Source organism: Acomys minous (genome assembly GCF_964271855.1).
Source record: "Acomys minous genome assembly, chromosome: 6".
In the NCBI taxonomy this organism is placed as follows: Eukaryota; Metazoa; Chordata; class Mammalia; order Rodentia; family Muridae; genus Acomys; species Acomys minous.
The window spans coordinates 122,511,739-122,527,219 of NC_140487.1; the positions used below are offsets into that span (position 1 = coordinate 122,511,739).

Below are 15,481 nucleotides of genomic sequence, written 5' to 3' on the forward strand. Positions count from 1 at the left end.
CCCCACGTCCTAGCAGCTTCCTGTGGACTCAGGAGCAGACAAGGTGAAGGATGGACACTCAAGGGAACACATCACCACTCTGTTTGGTTTTGGGTGGAGTAGGCTGGCCTGGAATTTGATATGCACGAACCTTTAATCCTTCTGCCTTCACACTTCCCGTGGGCTGAGATTACAGGTGTGTGCCACCATACTTAGTTTATGTGTTGCTGGAGGCTTTGTGTGCATGTCAAACCAACAGTCTATCAACCGAGTTACATTCCCAGCCCTGGCCTGAAACTCTTGATTCTCCTGCTTTGGCCTCCCGAGTACTGTGATTATAGGTGAGCACTGACCACACCTGACCACGTCGTTGCAAATTTCAAACTACTGTCCTCCCTACCCAGAACCCCAGTATTATGTAACTTATCATAAGTAGTTCTACAAAAAGGGGCCTCTGGAGAATGCCCATTTCTTTTAGACAAAGTAGTTGCTTACATATTTGACAGAAAACGCTTTCAATTACCACCACCATATATACTTTTCTAGTTATATCAGAGAGGAACCTGTAAGTCACACGTGGTTTTTATTTCAGACAAGAATTATTACCGGGCATAGTGGCATGCACCTTTAATAACAGTACACAGGAGGCAGAGATAGGCAGATCTCTGTGGGTTTGAGGTCAGCCTGATGTATATAGTGAGTCCAGGTGAACCAGGATCATACTGTGAAATCCTGTCTCAAAAAAAAGCAAAATAAATAAAATAAACCGGGCAGTGGTAGTATGCTCCTTTAATCCCAATACTCGGGGGTTGGGGGCATAGGCGGGGGAGGAGGGCACAGGCAGGCAGGGGTGGGGGCATAGGCAGGCAGACTTCTGAGTTCAAAGCTGGCCTGGTTTACAAAGTCAATTCCAGGATAGCCAGGACTACACAGAAAAACTATGTCTCAAAAAAAAAAAAATATATATATATATAGTAAAATAGTTACCTCTGGCTGGGCATGGTGGCACACGCCTTTAATCCCAGCACTTGGAAGGCAGAGGCAGGGGGATCACTGTGAGTTCAATGCCAGCCTGGTCTAGAAAGTGAGTTCAGGACAGCCAAGATAACAGAGAAACCCTGTCTCAAAAAAAAAAAAAGTTATCTCTGTAAGAAGTAAAATTAGTATGCAATGACTTTCAAAAGGGCACAAGAATAAACTACAGAAGCCAGGCAGTGGCAGTGCACACACCTTTAATCCCAGTACTCTGGAGGCAAATCTCTGAGTTTGAGGCCAGCCTGGTCTACAGAGTGAGTTCCAGAACGGCCAGGCCTACATAGAGAAACTGTCTGGAAAAACCTAACCAAACCAAACCAAAGCAACAACCAAACAAGAAGAACAATCACAAGTCATCTGATGCACTGGTTGTACCTTTATTATTTTTACCTCGTTCACTAGCAGTTCTGTGATGCAAGGTTACCATACACAGTTAGATAATGTCTGCATTACACATCTAAGGCTATACAGCAAAAGAATCAGGATTAGTACAAATACAAGAACCGTATTTACATTTTGTATACTCAAGCTCCAAACATCAGATATTTACAAAATAAAACATGAAAATGAAATCCAAAATTAATAATGTACATTGTTGCTTGTGCTCAACTCCTTCACTGGGGAGAGATCAGTTTGCAAAGTCTTGGTTCAAAAAGGCCACTTATGCTTCATGGATTCTGATATAGCATGGGGATGGTGACAAGAGACTTGACTCGTGACAGACAACGCTTAAACATGGGAAGGCTGGTGGGTCCCTTAGGTGAACTGATGCCAGAACACACAGCGTGAAAAACAACCAATTAAAGACATGACAACATGAACATCCAGGGCGTCACACGAGACCAAGCTCTGCCTGGACTTTCTGTCGGAGCAGCTATCTACTGTGAGGCCTTCTGTCTGTCTGATTTGCAGTACCGGGGATTGAACCAAACATCACGTACCATTGCCAAGTGCTCTACCACTAAGCTACACCCCTAACCTCTGGCTGTGAGTTTTTAACACCAGTTCTGTATCAAATCTTAATTTCTTTAAGATAGAAATCTCTTCATTCCGTTTTAAGTTATTAGGGGCTCTTGGGGATCTTTCAGAGCTCAGATACCTACTTCATAAATGGCCTTTTGAACAGTCTGCAGCAATAATCTCTCAGCCGATGACCTCTGCCTTGCTCCACAGTCGCGGTCTTACTCACGGCAGACCACTGGGCACGGTGGATGGCTGAGGTGCACACCACCAGAGTTTTATTCAAATGCACTCAGCAGACCTTCTAAGAGCAGCAACAGAATAATTCTTCTCTTCTCATAGAGCAAGTTAAAGATTACAATTTCAAGAAGGAACCCAAATGAAAAGTGAAGGACCCATGCCAAACACACCACCCATCCCTGGCACTGTTCAGAAGACCCGGAGCACAGCGCCCACGAGGGAAATGCAAGAGTCCCAACAGGAGGCACACAGGGCAGAGCCATCCCCTTTCAGTCCAATGTGCAACTCATTACCGCGGTATAAATATACAGATACCTACAAAGTTAAATATCCCTGTCAATTAGACTAGAAGCAGCAGGTAACAAAGTCTATGCTTTGAAATATGTGCCAGGAAAAGCCACCTGTTTTCAGACCCCAAAGACTTATCACGACCACCATTCATTCCTTCATCTAAACAAGAGGAAAAAAATTGAAAATGTAATAGATATATAAATTCCATGTAGCTGAAGGTAAAAATAATAATAGTTGAGGAACCTTCAGCACGTGCCTCACTAACTTTCTCACTCATGGGTGGCGTTCAGGAGCCTGCTCGGAAGCAGCCTGGCCTGTGCTCTGGCCTGACCTTGTGCAGGGACTGCTTGGCCCCCCGCACATTCTGGGCCTGAAAGCTGACTGACTCCCAGGGTAGTCGCACAGAAGCAGGCAAGGCCTGAGCACTGGTCAGGGGGACAGTTGTGAGGCCGTATTTGCTTGGGAGAAAGGAAGATGAAGGCGGATAGGAAGAGGGGTGGTCATTCGTTTTAACTAGCACTCACTTTTCTGTAGTTTGTATGTTTGTATTCTAGACTTTGTTGTTGAAAGGAGTGCTTTGAAAATTAAAAAGAAAAACATTACCTTAAAGGTTGTCTTAACTTTCCTGCTACCATGGCAACCACAAAAATCTCATCAACAGGTCCTGCCATAAAACGCTTTTTCTTTCACAGCTTCAAAGCAGAGGTGACCTTCTCTGGAAATAACACAACCACCCCACCCCCCACCCCCCTACCCCCGAGGTGCTTAGATCCTGATGTGAGCATGGGCCTTGCGGGAGGAGAGGCAGGTGGAGGAACGCCTGCCCAAGGCCCAACCCCACCTTTCCTGGCTTCCTAATGGGGCCTCCTTATGGGGCATCTTAAAAAGGGGTGGTCCAGTTTGGCTCATGCTAACATTTGATATTTGCAAAGCAAAGACTTTCTAAACCAGTTTTGTTTGAGCTAAAAGAAAATGTGCCAGGTGTGGTGGAGCATACCTGTAATCCCAGCACTCAGGAGACAGAGGTAGGTGGGTCTCTGTGAGTTCAATGCCAGCCTGGTCTACAAGGTAAGTCCAGGACACCAGAGCTTGTTACATAGAGAAAACTTCTCTCAGAAAAAAAAAAAAAAAAAAAAAGAGAGAAAGAAAGAAAGAAAAAGGAAACACAAGTCATTGCAGGGTTTAGTGTATCGCACAATTTCCCTCTCCCTTAGGCTTCATACCTCTCGTCACAGACACGGATCCTTCCATCTAACTTTGTAACAGCAGCAACATTAGTGATTCACTTTAAAAGCGATCTTTCATATTCATTTCCCTGAAATTAGACTTAGTTTTGGTCCAGGAAGCTGTCTCCAAGCTCAGACAGAACCTGCTGAATTTGAGTATACACTAGAAAAGCATGTTGTGTCCCTTACACAACAGAGACTTCTAACTACGTTAAAGAATCTCATATATATGCTTAGAAAACAAGTAACATTACAGTTAGTGACCTATGCTTTAAGGAGAGAAAGAAAGTTTTAGGCCGGGCATGGTGGCACATGTCTGTAATCCCAGCACTCGGGAGGCAGAGACAGGTGAATCTCTATGAGTTCAAGGCCAGCCTGGTCTACAAAGTAAGTCCAGGACAGCCAAGTGTATACAGAGAAACCCTGTCTCGAAAAAGAAAAACGAAACGAAACAAAAAGTTCTAAAAATCCACCAAAAAGCCCATCATCTTGTAGATAAGAACAGTCTGGTTTCTGCCCTTTCTTTTCTCCATGGTCCACTTCTCCTTTTCTCTGCAAGGCCACCGTAACAAAAGGCGTCACCAGTCCTGCTCTTCAGAGAGAAGCCTGCTGAGAGGTCAGAAGCAAGGGTCTGCACGACCGCCTCCCTAGTGGCTGCTCTGCTCTGGTGAGTGAGCTCTTGACCAGAAACAAATCCATTCCTCACTACCCCCAGGTGGCCAGGGACTGTCCCAGAGCGAAGGTGAGCAGATGCTTTCCTGGGTGCCTGCGTGACGCTCAAACAGCCTGGCAAGACCAGTGAACGGCAGCAGGAACAAGCCCCAAGTCACTGGCACTGCAACCAAAGTAAGCAAACCTGGGCACTCTGTGCTGTCCTGAGTCCTGTGACACTGGCAGGTGAAGGACGAGCATTATTTCCTGTGACAACCTCTGGAACCCAAGACCTGGTTTGCTAGAAGCCACAGAGACTGGGGGCAGTGAACTCTTCTCCCTAAGGGAGTATTTCCACACCATATGGGGCGTGGATCCAATAGTGAACCACAGGGCAGTTGGGGGACACTTTTTTTTCCGACCTTAAGTGTCTTTTGATTTGTTTGGAGTGGTGGTAGGGGCTGGTCAGTTCTGGCATACAGAAAACAGAGCCTGCCATGTTTGCTTATATGGAGACAAATATTACTAGAAATGGCCACTGGGTTCAGATGGTGACTGCCAAGTTTATGCTGGAACTACAGTTCTTTGATCAGAGGGAGCTGTGACCATCACAAGTTGCACTCAGTGCTCTCAAAGCAACAATGATCCAGTTTATCAAGAGAAAGTCAAACACTCCCACACTCCCCCTTGTGGGGAATGTGTTCATGACATCATATAATTCCAAACAGTGCCTCCGGCATTAATAATGCTGAGGACAGAGTTGGGAAACTCCTAGACAAAAGCCTCCTTCCCACTGAGGAGAAAAGTTTACAGGACCCTCATCACCCACTGCCCAATCTACTGCAGCAGCCTGGGCCTTAAAGAGCCAGCAGCAGCCGCTGTTCCAGGCCTATCACAAAGGCCCCTCTGTATCTTCCACTCTAAAAATCCATGCTATATGCCCTGATTTGTACAGAGAATATAAATCCCATTTCTGAGCTTCCCACAGTGCCTTCCCTGAATGGAAATGCAGGGATCAGCCAAGAAAAAAAGAGACAGAAGGAGGGAAAAGCAAATTCTTTTCTCAGGACTGACAATACCAGATGTCTCCTCCCTCGGTCGCTAAACCACCCAAGAAAAAGCAGTATTAGCATAAACAGAGGAGAAAAAAGAGATAGAGAGAGAAAGTACCCTGAAACCAGAGATATACAGAGATATACACAGCCAGACAGTGACCATGAAGGGGACCTGTCATCCAAAACAAAGCTGAAGAACATGGGAAAATCACTTGGAGATCTGCTGGACCCCCTCAGGGTGAGTGTGAGTGTGAGTGTACATGAACGTGTGTAGTGGTTTTTTCCCCCTTTTGTTAGGCCACATGCTACAAGTCTTAGCACAAGAAAAAAGGAGAGGAGTACAGAACTGTGGAGAGAGGGGACAGGAGAGCTAGAGGAGTGCCGGGTGACAAGGGAGAAGTAGTTAAGCCACAGGATTACAGACAAGAATAACCGTCAGGAATCACAAACAGAATGAGAGGTAACACTTTCTTTATCTGTCGAAGGCGAGCAAGGCTCAGCAGAGTCACCTAGTATTTCGGCTGGCTCGGGCATCTGCGAGAGAGTTTTGACCTATGAGAAAAATGGGAGGCACGGTTAGAACACTGAGTGGTTTTCATCGCTCTTCATGAGTGACGCCACAAGCCCAGGTTTCTATGCTCTGAAACAAACGTCTAGACCAGCGGTTCTCAACCTTTAGGGATTGAATGACCTTTTCCCAGGGGTTGCATATCAGATATTTACATTTTGGCTCATAACAGTAGAAAAATGACAGTTATGAAGTAGCAACGAAGATATTTTTATGGGGTCACCATAACATGAAGAACTGTATTAAAGGGTGGCAGTGAGCCAGGCACGCCTCTAATCCCAGCATTCGGGAAGCAGAGGCCAGCCTTGTCTACAAAGCTCATCCACGACAGCCAGGGCTGCCACACAGTGAAACCCCGTCTCAAAAACAAACAAATAAACAAACAAAGAAACAAAAGAGTGGCAGTGTTAGGAAGGAGGAAAACCACTGGGCTAGACTGTGGTCTTCTCTACTCTGGGAACTCTGTGAGATACGCTCCTCAGAAACAGGGCTGAACTGTGGGAGTCCATTAAACATTCACGATCTTTCCTCTACTCGGTGCCCTGGACCCTACCTGGGACCTCTTGGAAACTAAAAATGAAAGGAGATTAAGTGGTGATGGTGAGGCCAATGTCCCATAGCTGAGGACATGGATACCTCACTAGAGCAAGGGGACTCATTCTCATCGTGTAATTTCATTATGCTTGAGCCCGGCATGGTGGCCCATGCTTTTAGTGCCAGCACTCAGGAGGCAGAGGCAGGAGGATCTCTGTGAGTTTGAGGCCAGCCTGGTCTACAAAGTGAATTCCAGGACAGTCAGAGCTGCACAGAGAAACCTTGTCTTGGGAAGGGGAAAAAAAAAAAAAGACTGTCTGGACAAGACAAAATGAAACAAAAGAGCAACATGTTACCTTATGGTGCCAGCCAGAAGTGGGTTAAAGGCATATAACCAGTCATTCACGTCTTTATCATGGAGAGCTTGCAGAAGGACCCCACGGTGCTTTGTGCACACGGCAAAGGTATTAGGTGTCTGGAAAGAAACATTAGGTAAATGAGAAAGTTATTGTAATGAATGAACAACTGGGACCATCTTGCCATATTCACAAGGTGCACAGCACGTCGCATTGAAAGTTCAAGCTACTCAGATATAAAGTAGGAGTCATGCCATAGACCAGAGTTCCAAACTCAAAAGGGAAGGACGCAGGTAGCAACAGAAAGCAAAGCCAGGACAGACTTACCTTCACCATGGCCTGCTGGTCCTCACTGTACTCCACCTGTGCTGTAGACAGGTTAATGATGCCACGCTCTACTGGGTCTTTGTCACTGTTATAGATGAAGACGTAAGGGCGACGAACCACAACGAAATGTTTAGCCCAGTTACTGGAAAGTGGCTCCTTGAAATGCAGGTAGCCCTTCTTAGATACCACGGAGCTAAAAAGACATTACAAAAGAAGTCAGTTTGTTTGTTTCGTTTTTTTCTTATGTATGTATACAATGTTGTGCTTGATAGAAGAGGGCACCAGATCTCATTACAGATGGTCACGAGCCACCATGTGGTTGCTGGGAACTGAACTCAGGACCCCTAGAAGAGCAGCCAGTGCTCTTAACCTCTGAATCATTTCTCCAGCCCCAAGAACTCAGTTTCATCTGAAGCAAGTGATAATAAATTAAGAACCATTAATATATGCTTTCACTAGCCAAGTCCTCAGATACAACAAGACAGGTAAATGATCCATTTGGCCTAGATTATCACTGGCCACAACAGCATAGTGTGCCAGGCTCAGACGCCTAATGCACACAGCAAGGACAGTCAGTGTGCTCTAGGCTGAACAACCTTGCATGGAAGAGGCAGAAACCCCATTTCTGCTGCTTGTCGCTCGTGTCCGGCAAGGCTGCGTGTCACGGTACTCACCCTGCTCTAACTTCTTCAATGTCTGGAACAAGGTTGAGAAATTCATTTTTTCCTGCTCGGGCCAAATAGGGTGTCTCCACAGTTGGAATGATTTGAAACTGCTCAAATTCTTGGCAGGGACTAGAGGCACGAGAGTTGGCTTCTGGGGTCCTGACAGAGAAAGAATGAGGCAAGAAGCTTTTCAGTAAGCTCAAGGCACACGTGGACAAGGTTTCACCAGAACACAGTGCCCTGCCTGTGACCCAGAGGCACACACCAACTTCAGAGTCCAGCTGAGACAAGCTGGTGTCCAGAGGCAGATCTCAACTCCACCTTACGTTTTCCTTGGAAAGGACACTGGGGCCACCCACTCACAGTCTCTCCTGCTGGTCTAGGCACACGAGCATCCGCATATGAACTCTATTCCCCTGTGAGTTTCCTATCGGTCTCATGGCCAGCCCTGAGGCACTGGTTCCTCCAACTGCTCTGGCTCACTAATGCATGCTCCTTCCAACTTCATGTTACTACTCTACTGAGTTCAGGTGGGTCTATGTGTATTCACAGGTGTGGGCCATCTACTAGAGCATGAGCAGCCTACCTGTGGCCTTGCTCCCCTGAAAAATGACTCTTGCAGCAGCCATCAGTTGCCAATAGCTCCTCAGCTAAGAATGAGGCCTTGAGAGGCCCACTCCTACCCATGGTAGAATTCTGACTGGCTTCATCTTATGCAGATCTCAGGCAGGCAACTGCAGCTGCTGTTGAGCTCAGGGGTGCAATGGCCATGGCACATCCAAAAGACAGCGTTACACAGCACTGTTCCCATCCCCCAGACGGGTGTCTCTGTATGGCCCTGGCTGTCCTGGAACTCAAACTCAGAGATCCGTCTGCTTATCTCTGTGAAATCTGAGTACTTACTTCTGATCCATAGAGTTGCTCCTTGAGTCCACCAGAGAGGGGCATGTGGAGGAAGGAGTGAGCGTAGAGCTGCTAAAACTGGACACCGAGGGATCCCGTCCAATTGGAGAGATATCAGACAACTAAAATAAGGATATCGCCAGTGAGATTCAGCAGCAAAACAATGATGCTCAACAATTAGCCAGAGTGGTTGGCCGGCAGCCCCCAGGATCCACTTGTCTCTGCCTCCTCAGCACTGCATAACAGGCATGTCCCACTGATGATGCTGCTTACATGGGTGCGGGGATCTGAACTCAGGCTCTCAAGCTTGTAGAGGCAGCACTGGACCTTGGCCTCTGCTGTAGAGAGCAGCAGCAGCTGTCCAAGACAACCAGCACCTCATTTTTATAAAACTGACCAAAGTCTAAGAAAACAAACCTCTACACACAATTGCTACTGTTTGTAGACAATGCACCAGACCCTTGGTGCTCTCCCCAGAGTTGGGAGAAAAGAAGGGGCAAGGAGGGGGATGAGAGGGGAGAATGAGAAACTTTTTGTGTTGCTAACTCTCTGGCTATTAATCAGCCTTATGCACATAAGCGTACTGATAGCATAGATGCATTGTTGTAAGCACATGGCAAAGTCCTGCTCTCAGGAAGCATACACTATTTAATGAAGAAAGAAGACACACTTTTTTAAAAATACCAGATGGCCAGGCATCGTGGCCCATGCCTTTGATCTCAGTACTTGGAAGGCAAAAACAAGCAGATCTCAGTGAGTTCAAGACAACTGCATAGAAAGTTCCAGAGCAGCAAGGGCTACATAGTTAGACCATGTCTCAAAAAAACAAACAAACAAAAACCCAAAACAAAACAAAACACCCAAACAAACAAACAAACAAAAATCATTAAGTAAATAAATTAAATAAAAAGTATTGGATAGTGGGGCCAGAATGATGCCTCAGTGGTTAAGAACTGGCTGCTGTTACAGAGGACCTGGGTTCAACTCCCAGCACCCACAAAGTGGTTCACAAACTGTGACTTCAGTTCCGGGGGATCCAGTGCTCTTTTGGGTCCTCCACAGGCACCAGGCACAGAGCTACATGCAAGAAAATGCCGATACATATAAAATGAAAACAAATGAAAGTTTCAGGGTGTTGCTAGCTTGTTGTGGGCACTGAGCCCATTCCCAATAAAGCAATGCTGGAGCAAAACCCAGAAGTGACGAGGGAGCCAAACATGGGACTGTGTAGAAGGAGGTACGGGAAGTGTACAAAGACCTAGGCAGGCAACAGCTGGGAATGAAACAGTTATCACCACAATGGTGTGAAGCAATGGCCTCAGTCACTGCTCACCTTACAGTCACTGATGCTGCCATGTACCTGGTTGAATTCTCGGTTGAAAGTGTGGGTAAGAAGCTGCAGGCACTGAAAATGAGAGAAAGACAGTGTGAACATGAAACTCCAGCGGCTAAATGACTCCTGTATTCAAGGAGGACTAACGTATCTAATAGCTGTGCTACAACCCACATGTTGCCTTAGAATAACTAACAATATCCTGAGGAAAGTTATCATGCTTCTAGGTGAGGCAGTAAAAAACCAACTGGATTTCCACAACCATTCTTAACACAACCAAAGAAAATTACTACAAACATCATATCTTAGAAGTACTTGGGGGGGGGGCAGGGCTGGAGAGATGGCTCAGCAGTTAAGAGCACTGGCTGTTCTTCCAGAGGTCCTGAGTTCAATTCCTAGCAACCACATGGTGGCTCATGACCATATGTAATAGAATTTCATGCCCTCTTCTGTCATACATGCAAATAGAACATTCATATAAAAAAAAAATAATAATAATAATAAGTAGTAGTAGTAGTAGTACTTGGGAGCTGAGCATGGTAATAATAATAATAAGTAGTAGTAGTAGTAGTACTTGGGAGCTGAGCATGGTGGCCCATGAAAGCACCAGAGAAACAGAGGCAGATGGATCTCGGTGAGTTTGAGGCCAGCCTGGTCTACAAAACAAGTTTCAGGACAGTAAGAACTACATAAAGAGACCCATCTCAAAAGAAAAAAAAAGTTTGGGGCTGGAGTGCAACAGTTAAGAGTACTGGGTGCTTTTCCAGAGGACCAGGATTTAGTTCCCAGCACCCCCACGTGGTGGCTCACAACTGTCTGTAACTCCAGTTCCAGTGAATCTGATACCTTATTCTGACTTCTGCAGACACCAGGCACAGGCATGGTAGTGCACATACATATCTGTAAACAAGATCTCATACAGATTAAATGAATAAGTCTTTTTTAAAAAAGTGCTTAGAAATATAAGAGCAGGACCAGGCACAGAAATGTACGCCTCAAATTCCAGCACTCAGCAGACAGAGCTGGGAAAGTTGCTCCAAGTTAAAGGATGGCCTGATTGTGATAACAAGTTCCAGGTCAGCCAAGGCAGTACAGGAAGACCTTGCCTCAAAAAATCCAAAAGAATGGACATTCCCTCTAATTTTCAACTCAACAAAAGACATGAAATGAGGTGGGAATACAGCTTAAATAGTAGTGACTGCCTAGCATACATGAGGATCTAAGTTCAATTCCCTACACTGGAAAATCAAAAAGCAAAAATATGAACAATTCCAGTTCCATTTTCCTAAACACACTAGAAGACCACTTGACTACTAAAACAAGACAAACAACCCCCACCTCAGTTTTCTATTTCCTCTGTCACCAGCTGCATGCACACTACACACCCAGGAGTCACCCTCAACAACTCTTTGCCTTCTTCCATCCATTCAGAACCCCTCTTGTCCTCTTTAAAGATGTCTCATCTTTTTTGTGTCGTTACTGTTTTATTTTGTTTTTCCCAACAGGGTTTCTCTGTGTAGCCTTGGCTGTCCTCTTGCTTTGTAGACCAGGCTGGCCTCGAACTCACAGAGATCCGCCTGCCTCTGCCTCCTGAGTGCTGGGATTACAGGTGTTGACCACCACAGCCTTGCTGAGGCCTCATCTTTTTTAATACTCACTGTAACAAGAAGCTCTTTCTTCTTCTGTCTCATAAAGCTATTCATTTTATTTCTGCTATGGAAAAACTTTATTGTCGTTATTTAATTAATGTATTTTTTTCAGTAGTTATGGTCAAATTCATGGCCTTGCACATTGCTGAGCAAAAGTACTCTATCACTGAGCTACACACTATTAGCCCTACTAAAGAATGTTTAATCTTGTTATAAAAACACAGACACAAATACCATTTAAAATATTTGTATCATCCCGGGACCCATTTCATTTCTTGTCTCTCATGTCCTTCCAAGGCCACTACCACATCTATAAGACACATCACTATGATATGCTTGTGACCCAGTCTTAAGCTTAGGGGCAACAATTAATCCTTATTATTTCTACATTCAGTGTTAGTATCAGTGTCTTCAAAGAAAACTGCAGAAAATGAAGACCAGAGAGACTATGTTAGAGCCCTGGTGGTAGGGACTAAGAAAAGAAGACACTCCACCTTTGTGGCCAGCTCTTTTTCTCGGTCTACCAGGCTTTCGATGTCCGCTGAGTCATAGCCGCTGCTCTCGCTAGGTGTGATGGCGCTTTCAAAGGTGGTGGTTGAGATCTGAGAAGAGATGCTGGTAGAGGTACTAAGGGTCCCACTGCTGAGGCTGGGGGACAATGAGTCACTCAGAGACTTGGGTATGCTGTCACCAAGTCTCTCTCGAAGCAGCAGGAAGTGGCGCGTTTTTTCCACCTGAGAATATGAACACCATTATCTAAGCTCATTGAGCGTCTTAGAATGCAGATTATGTCTTTATCATCACAGAAAACCAAAAAGCTGAGACGCCATGGAGAGAAGGAGGAGCAGGGCTGGGTGGCTGTAGCCTGCCCGGGTCCCTGACGCCGCCCCGTCTGCCCCGATACCTCGTGCAGCAGCTCCAGCTTCTCCAGCTCCCACTGGTGCTCCAGGATGAGGCTGTCTCCACGAGGTCGCCAGCCTGCTAGGTTCTCCTCCCCCCGCACATACGCCACAGAGGTGTCCAAGACTTTTCTCCTCCGCCTCTGCATGCCTGATATAAGAGGAAACATGCTTTTTGCTTTGTTTTTTTTTTTTTTTTTAAATCCCTCAGTGAAAAATCTAATTCCAATTTAGGTCAGAACAAATTACTAACTCTTATACATTTTTATATGGCAAACTGAATTTGGCCCTAAAATCTATGAGAGTTTATTTATTAATAAGAGCAATGCCTGGAATTGTGGCACATGTGTTCTATTCTGCCACTGAAGGGGCAGAAGCAGGTAATCGCTGCAAGTTTGAGGCTAGCATGATCTACACACACTGAGTTCCATGTCAGTCAGGGCAATACCATAAAAAATAGAAAGCCAGGCGGTGGAAGGCAGAGGCAAGCTGATCTCTCAGCTAGAGGCCAGTCTGGTTTATTACAGCCAGGGCTACACAGAGAAACCCTGTCCCAAGAACCAAAAAGGCAGACAGATATTCAGACATATTCAGACACACAGAGAATCCATGGTATTTTCCCAAATGCTTTTTTTTTTTTTTAATACTGAGTTCAGACTTGGGCCCTTGTGCACACTAAACAAATACCTTGCCATTATTAACCTGTATGTTAACCCTAAACGTGAATTTCTGGTAACTTCCCTGGTAAAGCTGATATTGTTGCTCACCAATCATCTCTGTGAAAGCAGTGTGTTAAGCAGGTGTAAGGTTTTTCTGAATAGCTAGGCATGGTGGCTCAGAACCTGTGATCTTAACAGTTGGAGGGCAAGGGGCTGTGGTAAGTTGCAGACCTGAGCAAAGCCCTGTCCCAAGCAAAGCTTTCTAAGCCTTTTACACTTTTGTTTATTTATTTATTTTTAGTTTTTCGAGATAGGGTGTCTTTGTTTAACAGCCCTGGTTGTCCTGGAATTTGCTGGCCTTGAACTCATACAGATCTGCCTGCCTCCTGAGTGCTGGGATTAAAGATGTGTGTCCCCACACCCCTGAGTTACTCTAATTCTCTAAACAAGTTTATATTTCACAGCCTGGTATATCTCATTGGACACCATTTTTATAAACACATTATACATCATAAATCAAGTAAGGTATCTTATAACACCACCACTACAAAACTGGCTTGTAAAATACTGAAAAAGAGTTCCTACTCCCAACATGAGAAAGACTCGGTTTTTCTCGTATTACCCTTGAAGCGTGTGGTGTGGGAGGAGCTTACTTACCTGGGCTGCCAGTGTCTGCCATTTTGCATAAGCTCAGTTCATAGATGCCAGTAACTCGGTTGCTATTTGAAAATAAAGCAAAACACCTTCTGAGTTTCTTGTAACACAAAAATAGGAAAAACCTACATTGTTTACATAAGAATGAATGTGTTTTCTCAATGGGCTACAATTACACACTCAGATACACACTTTTTTCATTTTGTGTGTGTGTGTGTGTGTGTAGGTTGAAGGACAGTTTGGGGGAGTCAGTTTTCACATGGGCTCTGGGGCTCAGGCTTGAGGGCAGGTCCCTCTACCCATGAGCCATCTTTCTGGTTTATTTTTATCACAAACTGTTGTTTGTTGATTTACTTGTCTTCTCTCAGGAGAAGCTTGTTTTTGGTTTAATGTTTTGACCACTGTTAAATCATACTCAATATGATGAATAGAACAGGACATGAGAGAAGGAAATGGCTGACCAGCATGGAATGGTCCACAAGCTCTGGATTCCGCTCATGGGAGGAGACCGCCAACCTCCCACTGCACTATAGTGATTCTTACTTTACTATCAACCTGGGTGGTGACAGTCAAGTATCTGTGCTATATATTCTCAAATGTGTATTTTTATGTGCCTTAATTATATATAATAATGCTTATAAAGAAAAAAATCTCATCAATCCATTAAAAATATGAAGAGTGGCGGGCAGTGGTGGCGCACACCTTTAATCCCAGCACTCGGGAGGCAGAGGCAGGAGGATCGCTGTGAGTTTGAGGCCAGCCTGGTCTACAGTGCGAGTCCAGACAGCCAAGGCTACACAGAGAAACCTTCCTCAGCCCCCCCCCCCCCAGCCACGAATAGTAAGCGGGGCAGTGGTGGCACACGCCTTTCATCCCAGCTCTTGGGAGGCAGAGGCAGGTGGATCTCCGTGAGTTTGAGGCCAGCCTGGACTACAGAGAGAGTTCCAGGACAGCCAGAGTGGTTATACAGAGAAACTCTGTCTCGAAAAACCCAAAAAAACAAAAACCCAAAACCCAAAAATATGAACAGTAGTGACAATCAGTTCTTGCAAACCTGTTTTGGAAGTATTTACAGTATGGTACCCTCCTTTTAATCATCAGCTCATGCTTTCGTTAACACTGTATCAAATGCCACCATGGCAGCCATCGTATCCCAGGGGTCAGCTACTCAAGTGGTTTACAACAGAAGCTGGGTACCTAAGGGCTGGAGTTTCCTTCTGTTGGACTGCCCAAAGACCTGGAAACTGAACTTGTTTAACAAACTTACGAGTCTGGTGACTTTGAGTAGCCACTACCAAAGAGGCTTCGCAGAGAACGCGGTGGTGAGATCTTGGCATCCCGGGAATAGAAGACCATGCACACGTCCTTGGTGATGACGGCCGGCTGGATGCAGTGATCCAACTGCAAACAGACAGGACAAGGGGCTGAGTGATGCAGGCAGAGCACGGGGACAGATTTGGAAAGCTGGTTCTAGGTGTGGAGAGAGGAAAGTTTCTG

The 15,481-nt window shown here is 45.5% G+C and overlaps 1 protein-coding gene across 10 annotated transcripts in view; it reads right to left on the reverse strand.

Moving 5' to 3' along the window:
- Positions 1 to 1,372: 1,372 nt before the first annotated feature.
- Positions 1,373 to 15,481, reverse strand: part of KIF1B (kinesin family member 1B) — a 140,401-nt gene continuing 126,292 nt past the window's right edge. For all 10 annotated transcript variants that reach the window (XM_084786694.1, XM_084786690.1, XM_084786692.1 and 7 more), the window contains 10 exons: positions 15,252 to 15,385; positions 13,988 to 14,049; positions 12,677 to 12,822; positions 12,267 to 12,506; positions 10,124 to 10,195; positions 8,791 to 8,912; positions 7,897 to 8,046; positions 7,223 to 7,415; positions 6,896 to 7,014; positions 1,373 to 5,989 (listed from right to left, as the gene is read on the reverse strand). In XM_084786694.1, the coding sequence (XP_084642820.1) occupies positions 5,947 to 5,989; positions 6,896 to 7,014; positions 7,223 to 7,415; positions 7,897 to 8,046; positions 8,791 to 8,912; positions 10,124 to 10,195; positions 12,267 to 12,506; positions 12,677 to 12,822; positions 13,988 to 14,049; positions 15,252 to 15,385 (1,281 nt within the window). In that variant the 3' untranslated portion in view covers positions 1,373 to 5,946. The remainder of the gene's footprint in view (positions 5,990 to 6,895; positions 7,015 to 7,222; positions 7,416 to 7,896; positions 8,047 to 8,790; positions 8,913 to 10,123; positions 10,196 to 12,266; positions 12,507 to 12,676; positions 12,823 to 13,987; positions 14,050 to 15,251; positions 15,386 to 15,481) is intronic.